This window comes from Artibeus jamaicensis, unplaced genomic scaffold (assembly GCF_021234435.1).
Source record: "Artibeus jamaicensis isolate MK-2021 breed Jamaican fruit bat unplaced genomic scaffold, CSHL_Jam_final contig_525, whole genome shotgun sequence".
Taxonomy (NCBI): domain Eukaryota; kingdom Metazoa; phylum Chordata; class Mammalia; order Chiroptera; family Phyllostomidae; genus Artibeus; species Artibeus jamaicensis.
Genome location: NW_026521874.1, coordinates 15,642,519 through 15,661,991, shown reverse-complemented (window position 1 = coordinate 15,661,991; position 19,473 = coordinate 15,642,519). Strand labels below are relative to the sequence as shown.

Below are 19,473 nucleotides of genomic sequence, written 5' to 3'. Positions count from 1 at the left end.
GGTTGGTCTTCATACTCAGGCAAAACAGCAATGAACTCTTGCCTCCTTTTCCACTAAAGCCCAATTCTCAACACCCAAACGACCTGCAAAGAAATACAACTGGGCCAGACAACGCCTTCTTTGCCTGGTCTTGAACCTGGAGTGTTCTGCTGCTAGGAAGGATGTGTATGGAAGCTAAGCAAAGTCCCAGCTTCCATCCTGGTCCAGGGCTCCTACTCGGGAAGACCTGGCCTTGGCTTTGGCCTTGGCCTTGGGAGCAGGAGACCCTATTCAAAGGGCGGGGCTCCCCGGGGAACGGGGCTCTGTATCGCAGCCTCAGTGCGCACCCTCAGGACAAGCACCCGAAGCTCTGTAGCGGAGAAGTTCCCCATCACTCCGGCCTTCATCCCTTCCTCTCTCCGAGCAGGGCCGGCACCCAGTCTAGGGGCAGTTCAGAGCGGCCCCGAGAGGTAGGGCGAGGGCGGTCCAGCTGAGCACAGCGGGTCGTCCCGGGACCCGGACCTGCCTTCTGCCGAGCGAGCAAGTCAACTCGTTTCCTCGCCAGGCAGAAGTTACGGCGTGGGGCCAGCGGGGCTGGGCGCCCGCTCCTCTGCCTTCCGCAGCCGTCCTGGGCGAGGAGGCGCCGGGGTCCCCGCGGTGGAGGGGGCGCGGGGGCGTCGCTGTGGGGCTCGCGGAGGGGGTGCGCCGTCTCGAGGCGGGGTGGGGGAGCGCCCGGACCGGGGAGCTTCGCTGAGGGGCCTAAGGACGCGACCCCAGGAGGTGCAGAAGCGGAAGGGGCATCCCTGCCCCGGGGAGGCGCTCAGAGACTTGAGCAGGGACCCGGAGTCCCGACACCGAGATGTGCCGGCCCCGGGGGCGTCCGGCGAAGGGGGCTCGGGAGGTTCTGAGCAGAGAAGGGCTCCCAGGTGCCGAGGCAGGTGGGCACCAACCCGGCCAGGGGAGTCGCCGAGGGGCCTGTGCGGAGCCCCGAGTCCTGGGGCGCGGAACGGGCCCGGCCCGAGGGGGCGTCGCCGAGGGACTTGGGGAAGGAGTCCCGGAAGGCGGTGGCGAGGTGATGGGGACCCCCCGGCGGGCCCCGCGGGCCCGCTCTGCACTGGGCCGGCGTCGGGGGTCACTCACTCACCGGGTCGGGGGCCGAGACCGGGGCTGGGTGCGGGCCGGACCGCCAGCGTGAGCGCCGCGGCGGAGAGCAGGGCGAGGCGGGCGGCGGGCGGCGCCATGGGCCGTCAGTGCGGGGCCCCGGGGCGCGGCCCGGGGGAGAGGGGGCAGCGCAGGGAGCCGGGGGCGGCCATCGGAGCGGGACGCGGGGCTGGGACGTGGCCCCGCCCCGGCCGCCCGGCCGCCCCGCCCCGGCCCGCCCTCCCAGCGCCGCCGCCGCCGCTCGGGCCGCCCCGGGGCCTCCCCGCCGCCCAACGAGGCCGGAGAGGCGGAGCCTACTGCGCGCGCCCGCTCGACCCCACCCGCGCGCCGCGCCTGCCACTCACGCGCCTGGCCCCGCCCACATCCCCCCTCCTCACCTGAGCCCGCCCCCCGCGGAGCATTTTATTGGTCCTATCCGAGGGCGGGGCCAGCAGGTGAGGGGCGGGGAGTTTGGGACCCCGCCTTCGAGTCCCCAAGGGAGGGTTAGGCCCGAGGTGGAGGCGGCTTGGCGCCTAGTGACCCCCTGCTCCACCCTCACTCGGGTCGTGACCCAAGCGCGGGCTCAACCGCAGGGATAATAATCAGGACAGCAGTTTGAAAACCGCGTGGCTCATCGTGGTGGTTGAAGGGTGATCTGGAGTGAGCCTGTCTTGGTTCATATCCCCCTGGGTCACCTGTTAAGGCCTTGAGCACGTTTAAAGAGAAAACAGCTCCCTTATTTCAATGTCCTCATCTGTTAAATGGGGGCGTTTGACAGCAGCTACTCCCAAAGCCGTGCTGCTAAACGAAGCAGTGTATGGAAACTTTTACGCACTCAGTAGGAGCTTGGAAAGTGTTGAGTTCCTTTCTCCATCCCAATTCTTACAGCCACAGAGGCAGCACACCGAGCCCGGTTCCGAATCCTGTCGCACATCCTTTGTCAACTGGAGCAAGTTTCCTACTCTGTCTGAGCCTCAGTCATCTGCAGAACCGGAATCATAAAGGGTCTTCACAATATCAGGTGACATGGAAGCAAATAAAGCGCCTCACATAGAGACAGTCCAGAAGTGGATGGGGTCATGATGCTTTCAGAGAGCGCAGGCTTCCTTTAACTCTCGGCCCCCCTATGAGAGGCCTTTGCCCTTCCCGCTCCCCCCCCCCCCCCCCCGTTTCCCCAGCTGCATTCGGGGTCTGCGGTGGGCCTCCCTCTTCCCCACTCCCCCAGGCAGAGGAGATTTTCCTTGGGCTCCCGCCGAAAGCGCCGCGGTGACGCCCCGAGAGGCAGGTCTGGGCGGCGCGCCGGGCCCTTTCAAGTCCCTGGTCCCGGACTTGCAAGTGCGGGCCTGCGCCCAGCGCGGCGGCGAGAACATCTGCCCTTGTGTGCCGACTCGCCGCGCCCAGAGTGGGTCTGGACCGGTCCCGGCCCGCCTTTGGTGCACCGGCCTCTATGCCCCCTCGCCCACTCCCAGGGTCCGCCTCCCCCCAAGCTGTTCCCAGGGCTGGGCCTCAAAGGCGCAGCTACCTCCCAAGAGGGCTCTCAATCTCCGTCCCTCTCCACCCACAGGACCCAGAGCTGCGGCAAGAAGAATCTTGTCCAGGCATTGTTTTCACGATATCCTTCCCGAATTCAAGAATCCTCTGGGCTTTTTATTGGAGCCGGCGGGGACACCCCCGGCCAAGCGACACCTGGTCCCTGAAGACACACCCTCCACTTCCCACCTGACGCTCACTCACCCTTTCTTCTCCACCATTTTGGACCCTTCCCACATCCCAAACCTCCTCCCCTGGTAAGACCTGGAACTCTTTTCCTCTCCCTTGTGCCCTGGCAGCAGGCGCAGGTGGGGCACACAGAAGGAGCGTGAAATGAGAAGTTGCAGGTGAAACCGTCAGCAAAGAGTAAGCACTCAGTAAGGGTAAACCTCCCTCCACTCAATGAATATTCTGTGAGAGGCAGCGGCAGGACGACGTAGACTTTGGGTGGTGAGCACACAATTGAGTATACAGATATGGAAATATAATGTGGTGCACCTGAAATGTATGTTTTTAGTCAATGTTACTGCAATAAATTTAATAATTAAAAAATTCAGCCCTGGCTGGTGTAGCTCAGTGGATTGAGCTTTTTTTTTTTAAAATAAAAAAAATAAAAATATTTAAAAAAAAAAAAAAAAGGGGTGGGGGGACCTGCGAACCAGAGGATCGCAGTTCGATTCCCAGTCAGGGAGCATGCCTGGGTTGCAGGTCAGTTCCCTGGGACGCACTAGAGGCAACCATACATCGATGTTTCGCTCCCTCTCTCCTTCTCTTCCCGTCTAAAGATAAATAAAATCTTTTAAAAAATTCAGCAAGGAACACGCCAACAGCAGAAAAAGCACAACCTTACATTCTAACCTAGATGAGAGGGCTGGCTGAGCCCCATGGAAATAACGTGAATTTCAGAGAGCACAAAGTACCGCAAAGACAAGAAAATGGTATTGACAGAGAATGATCTGTTGGACTGTTTGAAATACGTAGCTGGGGAAAATTTTTAGCAAAGCAGGATCTGGCTCTCAACAATGTACCAGGCTCTTTTGCATCTCTTCCCAGTATTTGAGGAAGGGGCAGATGGGAGGTTCCAAATAAGTTTTTCCTTGCAAAGTCTGGGGATTCGTGCCTTGTGATAGTAGCCGTGGCCTGTCCTGCACCCCTGCAGGAAGGCACGCCTGCTGGGTGGGTACCAGCCCTACTCCTTCACTTGGCCCTCTGGGCCTGTGTACACCCAGAATGGGCTACGTGACTTGCAGGGCCCAGCGAGAAATGAAAATGTGGGGGCCCCTCATTTAAAATGATTAAGAATTTTAAGATGGCAAACACAGGTCATTGAACCAAGTGAGGTCCTTTCAAGTCTGGGTGCCTGTGTCACTACGCAGGTTGCAGGCCCGTGAAGCAGGTTTGTATCACAGAACTCAGACACAGTGTGCAAGCCCCTGCCCCCACTGGCTGCTGTGGGAAACATCCCTCATGCCTTCCCCAGGCCTCCCTCCCCTCTCTTCTAGCTTAAAGCCCAGCGCAGGTGATGGAAACAGTGCACAGAGGCTAAAAATACAGCTGAGCCAGTCTAGGTCAGGGCACTTAATGGCTCAAGGTCTTTTGCTCAGTTATGTAGTCCCGGCCCCTGGTGAAGAGCAGTCTAAGATATTCATTTCAGTGCTTTGCATGCCTTGGTCGGTTAGCAGCTTTGTTTCATGGAAAGAGTGAGGACACTGATTGTAGCCCATGGGCCTCTAGGAAGATGTTGCTGCTTGTCTGCCTCTTGTGTTCTGCATTTGGACCCTTTGTTTCCTCAGTGGGCAGCAGGATTTGTCAAGAAGCTGGGAGATCGCAGCTGGTAGAGTTTGGGTGATCCTGGTGTCTTCGAAACGCCAATTGGGGTCATTTCTGCTCACAGGGCTGTCAGGTTGTTGTGAGCACTGGATGAGGGGCCTGATTATAATAATAACGATGATAGCAGCCGTGGCTGGTGGGGCTCAGGACTGAACACTGGACTGTGAAGCAAAAGGTCACCGGTTTGATTCCTAGTCAGGACACACGTCTGGATTTCGGGTCAAGTCCCCAGTAGGGGGTGCGTGAGAGGCAACCACACATGGATGTTTCTCTCCTACTCTTTCTCCCTCCCTTCCCCTCTCTCTAAAAATAAATGAATGAATAAATAAATAAAATCTTTTAAAAAATCTAAATGAATGGCAAAGAATTCAAGATGAACCAAATATAAAATTTTTAAGTAAAAACAGGACTTAAGTCCTGATTTTCCTTTGGCCTCAGGCTCGACTCAGCTGGGCGCTGTCACGGATCCTGTCTCCCTGGTTCCTGGGCCAGGCAACTAGCGATGAGTCAGGAGAAGCAGTAACTTGCTTGTTCTGATGAGGGTGAAGGGGGAGAGAATTCGGGTTGAACCTAGTGAGTTAGAGATGTCTGTGGCACATTCAAGGGGTCGTATCTGAGAACTCAGGCAGGTGGAAGGGGGTGGCAGGGTGGGCGGGCACCCTTGTCTCACACACTTGGCCCACGATAGGTATTAGCACATATGGTCTCAATCCCTGGTCCTCAGAGCTTGCGTCATTGTTCAGGAATGTTTTCAAATTCTCACATCCAAAGTTTTTCTCTTGTTTCCTAAACCTGCAACATCACTAGCCTCAGCTATGTTCCCATGTGGGTGTGGATGTTTACTGCTTGGGTGTGAAAAAAACATCTTCTGAGAAGATTAACAGCAACTAAACTCCACTAGAACTTGCAAGTGGGGCAAGAAGGGAAGAGAAAAGAATTAATACCAATTGGCTCAATTTCCTCTTTATTAACTGATCCTCAAGAAGAAGAAGAAGAACCAAGAGAAATTAAAGAGGAGAAAGGTTGTAGGAAAGGAAAAAAGAAAGAAGAAACTTTATAGGAGCTAAAAATACAGTGAGGAGAGTTTGGCTAAGCATCAAAGAAGGGCAGATGTGTTTCCAAATAGAAGTGGTGGTTTAGAGATGTCAGGAAGCACAGCTCCAAATGACGGGCGGGAAATTAAAGTTATTTAGCCTGAGCTCAGAAGAATAAAAAAGGTTCGGCAGTGAATCCAACTGAGGAACAGGCCTTTGAGTAACATGGAAGCCCTACTGCCTCAACCCCAGGTTCATGAATCAAGTGCTGGCGCCAGCGACGGAAACTCTTGCCACGGTTTCAGGATCCTGAACCAAAGAGAGTCTTTCCATCCCGACTTTGTAATTCCGAACAGCCTTTGACAGAGCAACCTCGGTTAAAGACTAGTCACTTTCCTCGGGGTAACCCCAGGTACCTGTCTCCCTTTCTGACTAATGAAGCGTGGGACGTTCCGAACCACTCCCACGCCAGGGGTCATGCACTTTCTGTGAAGCAGATGAATCTGACAAAGGCTTAGTGAAGATGGACCATAGGAAAAGAAATGCTGAGGTACTCAAGTCAGATCAGAATCCTTCAAGAAGCTCACTGCATGGCCTCGTAATCCCGATGGGTGTGCACGAGGGCCCGGGATGAAATCCCCGTCAAATGCAGGGTTTTGTCACTGAGGGGAAGAGCACGGTGAGAACAAGCGTGGGGTGGCGTGCACCTGGGCGGCAGCCAGTCTTTGTTGGCTACCAGCTTTGGGGCTTCGTTCTTGAGCAACTTGTGCCTCCGTTTCTTCATCTGTGGGGCAGGGATGGCAACAGTACCCAAACTCATAAGACTGTGGGTGTCATTCCATGAGATGATACTCGTAATTGTCTAAAACAGTGCTCGGCCTATAATAAGCATTCAATAGATACAAATTTTCCTGACCCTGGAGAAACAGGCCAAAGTGCGCTGGGTTAGTTGTGAGGAACGTGAAGGCGTCTTGCTGGGGTACAGTCAGTTGATGGGTCGGAAGGCACAGTGTGATGGAACTTGAAGCATAGGCATCAGCCACCATCCATGTGAACAGAAGGAGTAGATTCAGAGTGTTTCTCAGAGCCAGGGCCCCGTCGCTTGGTCCCTGAGCGAAAGGCCTAGGAAAGTAAATATACCAGCTGAGTGTCTGGTCCAAGGATGTGTGGGAAGGCGAGAAGGGAAACGGGAGAGCTACTCCCAGGATGCCTTTCCCGTCCCGACTTTTGCCCTCTCTCCCGGCCAGGCGGTGTGCAGGGAGACAGCAGCCCAAGAGCCTAACGCCACCCCTCTGGGATTCACCGGCTGTGAACGGATGCTTGCCTACCCAGCCTCCAGACGTTTGCAAACCTTCCCAAAGACAAACCCTTTCCAACGCCCTGCTCTGAAACTGACCCACCTCCGTGGAGGTGAGGCCAGGGCTCAGTGCTGAATGAGCCCCATTGTCCTCCGGAGCATCTGTGGGTCCAGATGCCGTCGGCCTGGAGGTGGTTCTACCACGGCCTGCAGTGCGGTCTGCCTGCAGACTTTGATTCACTCCAGGGACAACACTCGAAAAAATCAAACAGGCAACACATGCGATTCCAGGAACGCCTGCCAGACGCATACTCTGTTTTTCCATCGTTTCGCTCTCCTCCCCCTCGGGAGGAAGCCTCCTTTGGCATTTTGCGGATGAAAAATCAAAACCACCAACGGGACAAGCACCTGATAAGGAGCTAGGCATTGCCCAAGAGTTCCCAGGAAGACGTGTCTTTGTTCTTGTTTCAAGCCCTTGACACTGCTAACAGCTCTAATTACTGCATTTGCCATGGGATGTAAAATAAAACCACATTCCAGAAACCGTATAGTCTTGGGGCGGGGTGGGGGGGGGGACACGAAGGGAGAGGTGCCCAGGGCTGCAGGAACGTGTTCTTTCATTTCTGGTCCCTAACCTTGGCAGCTAGTCTGAGAACTTAACAGTAACTTCTTTATGTGCACGAAGAAGGGCACTTTTGCACGTGTAAGAATGCATCTCGCTACCTGTACCCGCAAATCTGGTCTGCATATTGGACTATGTGGCATGCAAGGCATCCTTCTTAAGAATGGTAGGAACTTCAAAATTCATCCAAGCCATTCTGGGGGAAGGAATGACTTCAAAAGTTTTTGAGGCTGTGAACACAACAAAACAGAACTTCTCCCAGCATAATTTAACTCTAAAATTCAATGATGTAACACTTACCTACACCCACCCACATCACAAAACACAGTGACATCACAAATACCAGAGATAATGGTTCAAAACTGCTCATATGTGACCGAGGCAGAGAAAGGTAGGTGACTAGAAATATTAAAACAAAACAAAAAAGACAGAGAGAGAGAGAAAAGGAAAAGACATATTTCTTCCCCCTACTAAGCTAGCTAAAATAAAATTAAAGGCAACCGAAATATGGTAAGGTGATTTCATTTTTTACAGATAGCATTTCTTAGGAGGCCAGGTCTCTGTAAAGATGTGATTCTGATTTATCCAGATTGTCCTGCCCTTGTTGGCTGCTCCCAGGAAATGGAGGCCAGCATCATTTACGCTGTGCTTTTGCCTTTATGGACCGACCCCAGAGTGTGTTCTCCTGCTGAGCAGCTTTTCCTGGCTCGTGGCAGTCTGGTTGGAAAGGGTACTCAGGGTTCGGCCGGCCTGCACCTGCCGTCGTTTCTGTGAGGCAGCATGGCTGAGGAGTGACCATGGCTTCTGTAGGACTCTCGAGTGATCCCATCTCCCGTCCTCTTCCCGCCACGGGCCCACTTTGCTTTCCAGCTGACAGGAATTGTCTTTGATTCCTTGTCAAGTTCCCTGACCCTCCACCTCTGGCCCGATACCACTGTGGCCTTGGTAGAAAGGCTTTGGTGAGCAGGGGAGGGGATGTGTAGGGAGATTTCTGGGATGGGTGTGGAAGAGATGGACTCCAAAAAGATGTTAGTACTGTGCCTCAAAACTAGACCAGCTGGTCTCTGCTTGAGAACTAGTCTTTCCCTTTGTTCCTCCTCCCCCTCCTTCTAATTCTAGCATCCGATCTGGGTGAGGCGAGACCCCAGCATCCCCACTTATGGACTCCGACAGTCGATCTCACTGAACAGCAGGCTGCAGGACTGCTATGTGGACTCGCCCGCTCTCACCAACATCTGGATGGCCAGAGCATGTGCAAAGCAGGACATCAAGGCCCCAGCACCAGGTACCACCTCCTCCTGGGAAGTGGTGAAGAACCCATTCATTGCCAGCTCACTCTCCCTGGTTAAGCTGGTGCTCCGGCGACAACTGAAGGAGAAATGCTGTTCAGTACCGGGCAACACTGGAGAAGCAAAACCCTCAAAGAGATTAAAGCCCGAGGACGATTCGGCAGGCAAAGCCACTCGGCGGGGCGGGATGAGAAACTCCATCAGTTCCAGGAGCAAGCAGCCCCTGGGGCAGCAGCCGGGCTCACCCAGGCGCAGGAGGCCTGCGGGGAGTGCCAACGAGGTACACGATGGCTGGTGGTGGAATAGATGTGGTGGGTGGGAAGAGGGGGATGTTAGCTAGAGAACGCTTCAGGCTTGAGAGATTTATAGGAAGCGAAAGAAATGCTAAAGCTGAAGACAGGATTGTGGGGAGTGGGGGTGAGAGCACCAGGTCTTGGGGCAGATTATTTATGCCCCACCTAGTACTACAGGAGGATGGGGTGGCTTTCATAAACACAGATGGCAGGAACTTGATTGAAGGGAAATAAGGGTGGGGAAGGGCGGGATAGGCTAGAGCAGGCAGGCAACTCATGCTGGGCCAGCAGAGGCGATGTGAACCCCCACGTGGAGAACCTGGCAACTGGGGGGCCCTGTCTGAGGCCAGCTCCTTCTCTCACCTTGGCCAGCAGGGCTCAGCATGCACCCTGGAGCTAGGATGTCGGGTTCAAATCCTGGCTTTGACTATAATTAAGGACAATGGTGGGCTTAGCCTTTTTTGGCCTTGATTTTTTGGTCATTTATAAAATGGGGGATACCAGCCTTTCCTTCATAAGGTTTCATGTGGATTAAATGAGTAAATACACGCAAAGGGCTTTTGAACACAGCCTGGCACAGACTAGATGCTCAGGATCCTGTGTGGCATTCAATGGATGACAACTGCGGTCATTAACTTTCTCGTTGTGTGGCCTTGGATAAACCGATTCCAGTTCCCTTGCCTTTAAAGCCGTCTCCCGCTGACCTTGCAGCAGGGTTATGGGGAACGCAGGCAGGGGTGCATATGAGGGAATTCAGTGAACTAGCACACGCTAGACAAATGTTGGTTGTGGCTGTAACCAAGACTCTGGGACACAAATCCCAGATAATTATTCTGAGCTCCCTTCTCAAGTTTTAGCTTTGACTTCTCCGCTTTCTTCCTGGCTAGAGTAAAGAAAGTTCAAAGGAGAAAAAAGGAACAGTCAGCCAAGATCTTGAGCACAGATATGCTGAACATGTGGCTGCCACCCAAGCACTAAGCAGGGACATCGGAACAGCGGCCTGGAAGGGCCAGGCGCTGCTTCCTGAGGCCAGAAAGGGACAGCAGTTTCCCGACATGCTAACCATCCACGGCCTCCCCACAGAGGGCTACCGGGCCCTGTACCACGCCGTGGTGGAGCCGATGCTGTGGAATCCTTCAGGGACCCCCAAGAGGTACAGCTTGGAGCTGGGCAAGGCCATCAAACAGAAGCTCTGGGAGGCTCTGTGCAGCCAGGCTGCCGTGCCCGACGGTGCTCAGGACCCGGCGCCAGGCAGGATGCGGCTGGAGGGCGACCAGGAGCCTGTGCCCAAGTTGAAGAGGGAGAACTAGAAATGGACTCACAGGATTAGGATATTCTCTGCTAGATATCTGGAAAATAAACACCACTTTGCATCTTGCATGTTATCTCAGAGTGCTTTGCAGATCAGTAACTACCCTCTCGGGGAACACAACTGGGTAAGTACAAGACTCATTTCAGACTGAGGGCGGTCCCCCTCCACTCCCCTGAGCAGGTGATCTCCAGGCCTAGATACTTGGGGCTTTTTTTCCCTCCTATAAGCCCCTTTCCCTTAAGTTTAAGGGTCTCTCAGTCCTCCAGGTAGGAAAAGTCCTAGCAGACGAAGCTGATGGTTTTATGACCAGCCTATGTTCTCAATTTTATTATCGTTTTAAAGAGATTTTATTGATTTATTTTAGAAGAGGGGAAGGGAGGGAGAAAGGACAATAAACATCTGTGTGCGAGTGAAATATCAGTTGCCTCTCAACCTGCCCCAACACGGGACCAAACCCACAACCCAGGCATGCGCCCTGCCTGGGAATCAAACCGGTGACCTTTAGACTTTCCAGACAACACCAAACTCACTGAGCCACACTATGCAGGGCTGTTCCCAATTTTTAAAAGGCGGACTGCTAGGATTGATTGCCATGTCCCTCCCTCTACACAGGGCTGAGCAGAAAAACTATCATCACCTCAAGGGCATAATCCCACACACTGTCTACTGGATGTTCTCTCGTGACGCCATCTAAATCCCCAATACCATGGCCTCTCTGTCACCCCGAGAGGAAGTCACAGAGCGGCTCCCACGGGTGAGCTGCAGTTGTAAGGCACCATGCAGAGCTCTCCACTGCGGAGTGTGTGGGCCTTTACCAGACAGTAATGATGACATACCAACAGGTACTTGATAAAATTGTATTTTTTTACAGTCATTTGTACAATTTGTTACAAAACCATAGAAGACTACAACTTGTTTTAAATCATTTTTTTTGGTCGGCAAAAATGTAAAATCTGTGTGCAATTATCATGTATTTACAGGGCCTCATGTTAGTCATTTTCAATGATTATTCCAACAATGTCACACTTTCAACATAAGACATGGCTTAAGATAAATATATTAGTAAATAAATATTCTGAGAACATATTTCCATAAATGAAATGTGCTGCTATACATATACAGAATATACATAAGTTGTTTTCTAGCCTTTAAAACATTTTTTTTTAAATGGTAATGTTGGAGAAGGAGCCCTTAGACCATTTTCTTACAAAATCTTTACAGCAAAGTCTTTACAAAACATCTTTTAAGTGCTCTGGGAGAAAAATTAAAAAAAAATTAAAATAGTGCCTTGTTAGACCAACACAATAGTTTATATAAAGAATAGAAAAAGGCAGTTCTGTTTAAAAAATAATACTCTTGATTAGAAATTATTTTTTAGACCTCATTTCCAAAGCTTTCATCCTACATGAACTTGAGTAGAAACCAGCAGCACAAAAGGGAGCGTCTGAGCAGCGGGGCACTGGATGGGGCTCCAGAAAAGGGCGTGGGCTCAGCAGAGGGGTCAGGGGAAGTGACTGAGTGACAGCCAGCATCCTGGGGCTGTGTCACCAGAGAGTACCTGATTGGAAGAATTCCTGACCCCCCATGTGAATTGGTTGGAGCACTCAGTTTGCTTGGCTGTCCCACAAGACGGCTGGGCTGTGAACCACACCCAATAGTCCTACCCTAGCAGGGGGGTAGGAATTCTCCATGGAAAATGTGATGTTCCCAGTTTCCACAGCTATATAAGCCCCCCAGGGCACTGAGAGGTCCCTAAGAAAGGTACTTATCATCCTTGCAGTCTTACAACTCCACAGAAGGTGTTTCTTTTGACTTCAATGGTGAGGCGATAGTAGAGTTGATTACTATATTCTGGTGACCTCCCTGTCTGGTAAGTCAGCCACAAACTAAAGATAGTGGCTGATGGTTAGAGTTCTGAATTTTTGTTTTTCTGTTGCCACCACCCTGTATACGACCAATATTGAAACGTGCTTCTTTTGCCATCTGTAGTTATTGGTCTTTCAGGTGAACACTGGACACATTCATTTTAATAAGCCCAGTCGAAGCCACATTCTCTACTCATCTATTCATTGCTTAAGGCTGCTGAGCATGGTTTTCCAGCTAGGGCGAAGGAAAGCTAGGTTAGGGGGATGGTTTCAGGCAAGGAAGGTAATATGCAATCAAAGGGATTAAAAAGAAACAAAACCACAAACAATAAAAAGAAAATCTCAACGAGACGCTGCTTTTTGCAGTTCATGGTAAAAGCCATACCCCCAAACCCCCTTCCCCAAACTACGTAATGGAAGCTGTCGTCCTTGGCAGCTGCTGGTTAGATCTGGTCTGAGAAATCAAGGCAGCCCAGATCACACGTCAACAGCTTAGGCGCTTCTCACACCCTCGCCAACAGTGTGCTGCGCACAGGCCCGGGGGAGCAACTCCCAGGGACTGCACCTTAGAGGCTAGAGGACAAATCTTACCCAGTGGCAAGCGGGTGAGTTCCTAAATGGCAAATGGCTCAATCATCTGACACTGGAATTTCCTTCTGTCAAATCCTGGCTAGAATTAAGTCAATTTCCTCATCACAGGCTGCGGTTTTTAAGAAAAAAGGATTCCGATACAGTGAGAGTCTCATTCATAACATTCTGGTCTGGACCCTGGGCTGACCACCTGGAGCCTCGCTGCAGAAGACCGGGTCCGGTCTCCGGGCAGCCCGGGGTGGTCGCTATTTCGCCACCTACAGGGGATCAGCTCCTGGGGCTCCTGTTTCACAAACAGGAGCTTTTCAGGTGGCACATTATCTGAATAAACAAAAATGACCAGAAGAGTTAGTAAACATGGGGCTAATGTGATTAGTTTCTCCTTTAAGAACAAGAAATACATTGGACAAAAAGGATGGACAATCCCTGATCTGAAATACCTTTAAATAGATTCTCCCTTTTGCAATGGAAACGTCCTTAAAAAATGGTTTGGGTTTTTAAACTCTCCCTCTCTCAAAAACAAAACAAAACAAAACAAAAAGACAAAAAAACCCACCAAAGGCTGGAAACATATACAAAAACTTGCCCTTTGGGTCTAAACTATCTGATAGTCTCTCTCTCTCTCAGTCTCATGGAGAATCGACACGCAATAGTGCATTAGGTAGAAAGGATAGTAGACATGTGCAGGCGAGATGAGGGACTTCAGCTGGGAGCAGAGCGCTGAAGAACCCTGAAACAGGGCTTCCGTGGGAACTGGGACGGGAAATGTATCGTTCAAAGGGAGCGTGGTGCCGACCCGATGGGTCCTGGCCAAGGGCCCCCGGGAAGGCAGCTCAAGGATGCAGCAGTTCCGGTGCACCCTCGGGCCCCCAGTCTCTCAGACACTGAAGCTGCAAACTACATTCCTCCTGAGTGTCTGTCCCCATCCACCCCATCGAACCCCTTCTGCAGCCCATGGCAGGAAGCCCACGATCACGACTGCGAACTCTCTCCTTTGCCTTAGGACGATTCTAGGGAACAGACTGTGGACACTGGGCAGAACTGTCCCTGTCACCCAGGGACTAATGAAGCAATGGCTTGTCCCCAGCTCCCCGGTGCTGTAGACCGTCTACCCTGTTCCTAGCTGCGCCCATCAGGCACAGGCTAGGCCGGAGAAGCATGGCTTCTGAGAAGACCTGAAATTTTGTACACTGGGATTTGCCATGAGAAAGAGGCACATTGCATTGTTCCTCAGAGTTTGTACCCATATCGACTAGCTTTACTTCAAGTTTCTGGTTCATTTTCTAAGGCAGGTGTAGCCCTGAGCTTTTCAAAGGCCTGAACTCCCTCCAGGGAGACAACAGTATCTACACATGATGTGGTTCAATTAATGCAGCAGTGATTTTTTTTCAGCAAAAGTTGGCAGTTAGGGTTCTTTAAAATATATATATTTAAATAACTTTTTACATTTACATATAATATCTTAAAAAACAAAGCCAAGAACTCAATCCCACACACCTCGGAACCCCAAGCACACACACTTTACAAAACAGAATAACATGTTATCAAAAAAGGCAAAGACTCGGAGAATTTTGTCTGTTGGTTTGTTAATGGGATGGGAGTTGCCACAGGGGGCTCACATTTTGGGTTGAGAAGGAGGGCTCTCTTTTTATTTTATTACCACTTTTGTGTTTGTCAAAGCTAAAAAATTTTTTTCTTTTCTTTCTTTTTTTCTGAAGGCAGTCAGAGTTTGGGGTCTCTGTACAGTTCCTGTTTCCACACAGAGTTCTCTCGGGGCTCAGGCTCCTGTGCCCGCGCTGGCCGCTGGCCGAGATCTCTGTCCTGGGAGAGAGAGAGCAATCATCAGGGAGGAGCCAGCACAGCACCACAGGCACTGGGGACAATGCACAGGGACCAGGCCAGGGATCAGGGGACCCATCCCCAGCATGGGGCAGGCTCCCGGGAAGTGACAGGTCACAGCACTGGACAAACTGTACATATGGTAAAAGGCTTAAGCCGAGGTCCTCATTCTGCACTGAGAGCACGGGTGCCTCCTAGAGAGCCAGCCTCCCTCATCTGCACCTGGAGAACCTTCCAGAAGCCCTTAGGCAGCTTGAACACACAATGTGCAGAAGAAGTGCATCAGGCACTGGGAAGAGCAGGGGAGAAGCCCCCCCTCCACACACCCCCTCAGCTCAGAGACCTCTGAACAAAGCGATTTCAGGCTGGGAAAGCCTGGGAAGGAGACAGAGGGTGAGAGTAACCTCGGAGGCCGTGGCAGGGGGTCATTTAGGCTGAATTCTGGGGGAGAGAAGCAGCAGAGGCCTAGAGGCTGGAATGAGCTGGAGGAACAGGACGGAAGCCACAGTGGCTACATTTTTAAAGTTCTAAAGGTCACAGCAAGTCACCGATAGGCTGTCTCATGAAAAGACGTAGGTGTATGTTTTAAAAAGACCGCTTCACTCCCATGTGGAATGGAAGGCAGGACCCGTGACAGGAGACCAGTCAAGCTACTGCCTTCACCCTGGGGAGCGGAAATGAGCCGAATTGAGGGCACAGAGGCGGGGGTGAGAGGTCAGCATGGGTACACGCTGGAGGTGGGACTTGCTGCAGTGCTACCCAGGGGGCTGGGCTGCACCGTTCATCACAGAGATGATGTCAGAGACTTCACAGCAATCTAACAACGTCTGCTGAGCCCAGGAACTAGAATCCTGGACTTGGATTAGACATGTCTTTTCCTAAGTTTCATTTTTCTGGGAATTCAACTTTCTGGACAATTCTCAGACAGGTTGAGAAGCCCAGGACACAAGCGTAAGGGGCAAGGTGAGCTCAAGGACAGATAAGGCCAAGGCTACTGAGCTCCGTCTTGGAGGAGAGCACAGAGGGAGGAGCCTGAGAGGACTGTTGTGGACACAACAGACTGGGGTGTGTGGCATCTGGGGGGGGGGGGCGGCAGGGAGTCATGGAAGCCAGAGGCACAATGGGTCTGGAACTCAGAGGAAGGGGTGAGCTGGGGAACATCGGAAGTTGTTGGGTACAGGTGGTGTTTAAAGTCAATGGCATGAAGGGAGTCTCAGAAAATGACTGTGGAGAGAGAAGAGGACCCAGACTCTGCCCTACTGTCACCTGCTCTCACCTGCAGCCTCAGTGGCTGTGGCACTGGACCCCTGAGTGTCCTGGGAGGCACCATGGAAGCTGGCCCCGGCAGGCCCCGCCTCCTCCTGAGGGCAGCCAGGCAGCAGTGGTGCCCTGGGCTGGTGGCGCAGGGACCGCTCTTCTTCCTGGGCTCCTCCCAGGCCCCTGTGGGGCTTTAGGGCATCAGGGCCCACTGTCCCACCCCAGGGGCTGAGGCCATGGGTCCCTTGGCAATCCGAGGGCAGGCCCAAGTCACAGTCCACATCCTCCGGAATGATGGGGATGCGCTGGCTCAAGTCCCGGGTCCCAGGGTGGCAGCTGGGCGGGGACTCCTGGGTAAGCGTGTACTGCACGCTCACTGAGCAGTCCTCAGTGTAGCAGCCGCTGCCCCCTCTGCCGCCACGGGCCACCTGCTTCTCTTCATAGAAGCAGCAGGGCAGGCCCTCATATTTCACCCCATCTGTCCTGGGCAAATGGTCTGGGTGAAGGTGGTACAGGCCCTGGGAGCTCCCCGGCAGGGACTCCACGCCTGCGGGGCCGCAGCCCTCACAGAGCGGAGGGCCCAGGAACAAGGTGCTGCCCCGGGCTGCTCCCTCGCTGGGCTCCAGTGCGGAGGGCTGGGGCTCGCAGCAGCAGGCACAGGATGGCCCCTCGTGGCCCCCCTTCCAGGTCCTCCTGAGGTCTGGGGCGGCCCCAGAAGCCTCGAGCCCCACTTCTGAGGTAGCACTGTTGGGCCCCCTGTGCTCCAGGGAGGAGTTGCTGCTGTAGTTCATCTCCAGGCTGCAGGTGGACAGCTGGTCCCCCAAGGAAGAGGCAGGGCCAGGCCAAGGCTCTCCCCGCCCAGCACCTTGACTGTGGGCTCCTGGGAGCTCCTCGGGTGGCAGGGAGCCCTCGAGGTGCATGACAGGCCCCCGGCCTGAGCCCCCCACATCACTGGTGCGACAGGGGCTCCGGCTGCGATAGATGAAGGGGTCATAGTCGCTGCTGAGGGAGCTGCGGAAGGTGGAGCAGCTCCCATACACGCCCTGGTTGCTGACCTCAGTGCAGTCCACCACCGAGTCGCTGGAAGAGCAGTGGCACTGGCCGGAGCTGCTGCTGCTGCTGCTGTCGCTGCCCGGGCAGTCTGCCAGGTAGCCACTGCACACTGAACGGTGGCCATGGTAGCAGCTGAAGCTGGACGTGCTGCCACTCTCCAGGTGGGAGGGTGGGGCCAAGTGCACCGAGGTGGGGAAGAGCAGACTGCTACTGCCACTAGGGGGAAAGGCACGAGCCGGGCCCCTGGGAACGAGGCTGGGTGGGGCCTGGCCCTCCTGCTCGGGGTAGCTGAGGCCCTGGAAGTAGTAGTGTTGGTACATGGTCTCATACTGGGAGAAGCAAGCTGCCTTGGAGAAGCTGCGGCCACTGAACTTGGGCCTGCGGAAAGGGTGGGCTGGTGAGTAGGCCCGGTGCTCCAGGCCACAGCGGTGAGGGGCCAGGGTGTGGTCCTGGTGGAGGGGTGGGTAGCCTCGGATGTAGGTGGGGGTCTGGGGTGAGTAGAGGCCCTGCTCCCCATGCCGGTCCATGGTCAGCAGGGTGACGGGGTTCCCATGGGAGTCCATGCTTGTCCTCGTCGGGTAGGCTGGGACGGCGTTGGTCCTGTGCACGCGGCCGGGGTAGTGCACCGGCAGGATCACCCTCTGCTGCCGGCTGCGTGTGAGGTTGCTGGTCTCCACACACACGGTGCCTGGGTTTCCCTTTTGTTCTGCAGGGAGGCAGGGGAAACAAAATCAGCAGGACTGAGCACATGGGTGTCAGGGGCTAGACAGAGAAACCAGGGCAATGACCGAAGTAGCAGGATGCCTAGGCTCATGACCCCGCCCTGCTCCACGCTGTCCCCAAACTTGGCTGTGCTGGCAGAGGCTGACCCGCTCCTCTGTCTGAAAGGTGGTCACTCCTGTCAGGGCTCATCTCCCATGTTCCTGCTGCTCTGCCTGACAAAGGCGCCGCAGGGGTTTGTAGAGAACGGGGCAACCGCGATGAAAGGCACTGCCCCCATGGACACACAGCGACCTGGAGTGCACCCCACATCCCAGCCCCTCATCCAACACCGCAGCGGCGCCGGAGCAGCATCACAGCCCTGCCCCTCAGTCACCGTCTCCTGCGGCCCAGGAACAACTCCCCAGTCCCGGGCCTGGGCCACCACTGCTACTGTCATTCCCTTCATAGGGACTGTGGGCCTAGGGCCTGGACAGGCCAGGACGCTGGTTCAAATGAAAGCCAAAACTCGAACTCAGGGCAATTCTTCACAAGTCTTCACAAATTCTCCAAACTCTCCCCTGAGAGTTTGGAGGCCCGATGACTTCCACAACCTGAGTGCTCACACCTCCAAGTCCAGATGGCGACGCAGGTTATGCTGTTGCTAGGCACTTGGTAGGGACAGTGATTCCTCAGCAACAACAGAGGCGGGTGACGATTACCTATGATGTTGTGCCGACAGTGGGGGCAGGTGTGGTGCTGCAGCAGCCAAGGGTCAACGCACTTCCTGTGAAAGCGGTGAGCACAGGGGATAACCCGCAGCTCCTGGGGAGGGAGGGAAGACACGCAGCCTGAGGGAGGGGCCGGGCAGGGGCAGCTCCACCGGTCAGCCCCGCATCCACTGCCTCCGTGGAGCCCTGTGCGCCATGCCGGTGTCTGGAGGCCTCCTCCCCACCTCCTCGACCTCTAGCTGCAGATGGGCTCCATGCCCTGGGGTCAGAGCCCATGCATCCGTTCTGGGGACAAGCAAACGAGCCAGCCCTCCATGGCCCTCAGTGTCAGGAGAGGAAGCACAGAGAGGCAGTCTCTGTTCTGGTCCCTGGAGGGAGGATGGCACACTTATGCTGCACCCGAGGGAAGGCCAAGGCCATGTACTGATGCAGACAAGCAGCCCAGAAGTGTGAGCAGAGGGCCGGGACCTCCGGGACCCTCTGCATCTCTGGGATGGTGGCCGCCTCCACGTACTCCAACGGGGACGAGTAGAAAGGAAGGGGCAAAGCTCTCCTGTCCTCTCCTTTGCTAGACCCTGAACACTCTCCTGGGGCATGTGGTTTATAATAAATAAAGCAGCTTATGCGGTGAGGAGGTGGTGGGGTTTTCTTAGGCAGAACCACCTCTGCAGTTCCTGGGCCCAGGCACCGTCCAAATGTGCTAATTTTACTTTGTTTTTCCATTCTGTGACCAGCTCAATACAGTAATATTCAAACGAACACCTACCACCGAGCCCGACGGTGGCAAGAGTTCTAACTGTATTTTCTCATGTAACCCTGCAGTCACCTGGGTAACCCTGCAGGTCAGACTTGGGCCCACGTCACAAGCACAGGCAGAGGAAACAAAGTCACCTGCCCAAGATCCCAAAGCTAGAACCCACCTGGGCCGGGACGAGAGCCCAGGAGTCTGTACTTAGAGATCGTGTGAGATCCTCTTAATGCAAATGCCTCTGCAAAAACTCATTTTTCATCCAATAGTCTATAGAGCAATGGAATACTTTCATTAAAGGGGCATCACATGCCTGCAACTAATTCTGAAGTGGTTCACCCCCAGATGCGCAGGTGCATGAGCC

The 19,473-nt window shown here is 54.0% G+C and overlaps 3 protein-coding genes across 6 annotated transcripts in view; 1 reads left to right on the top strand and 2 right to left on the bottom strand.

Moving 5' to 3' along the window:
• Nucleotides 1-1,326, bottom strand: part of KREMEN1 (kringle containing transmembrane protein 1) — a 59,587-nt gene extending 58,261 nt beyond the window's left edge. For both annotated transcript variants that reach the window (XM_037153310.2, XM_037153311.2), the window contains exon 1: nucleotides 1,124-1,326. In XM_037153310.2, the coding sequence (XP_037009205.2) occupies nucleotides 1,124-1,220 (97 nt within the window). In that variant the 5' untranslated portion in view covers nucleotides 1,221-1,326. The remainder of the gene's footprint in view (nucleotides 1-1,123) is intronic.
• Nucleotides 1,327-8,656: 7,330 nt separating this feature from the next.
• CUNH22orf31 (chromosome unknown C22orf31 homolog) lies at nucleotides 8,657-10,324 on the top strand. Its single transcript, XM_037153308.2, has 2 exons — nucleotides 8,657-9,001; nucleotides 9,902-10,324. Exons 1-2 carry the CDS (start codon nucleotides 8,672-8,674, stop codon nucleotides 10,322-10,324), a joined length of 753 nt encoding a protein of 250 aa, XP_037009203.2. The 5' UTR covers nucleotides 8,657-8,671.
• An 881-nt stretch (nucleotides 10,325-11,205) lies between these two features.
• Nucleotides 11,206-19,473, bottom strand: part of ZNRF3 (zinc and ring finger 3) — a 198,614-nt gene continuing 190,346 nt past the window's right edge. For all 3 annotated transcript variants that reach the window (XM_053669620.1, XM_053669621.1, XM_053669619.1), the window contains 3 exons: nucleotides 18,353-18,455; nucleotides 15,898-17,637; nucleotides 11,206-14,603 (listed from right to left, as the gene is read on the bottom strand). In XM_053669620.1, coding sequence (XP_053525595.1) covers nucleotides 14,560-14,603; nucleotides 15,898-17,637; nucleotides 18,353-18,455 — 1,887 coding nt within the window. In that variant the 3' untranslated portion in view covers nucleotides 11,206-14,559. The remainder of the gene's footprint in view (nucleotides 14,604-15,897; nucleotides 17,638-18,352; nucleotides 18,456-19,473) is intronic.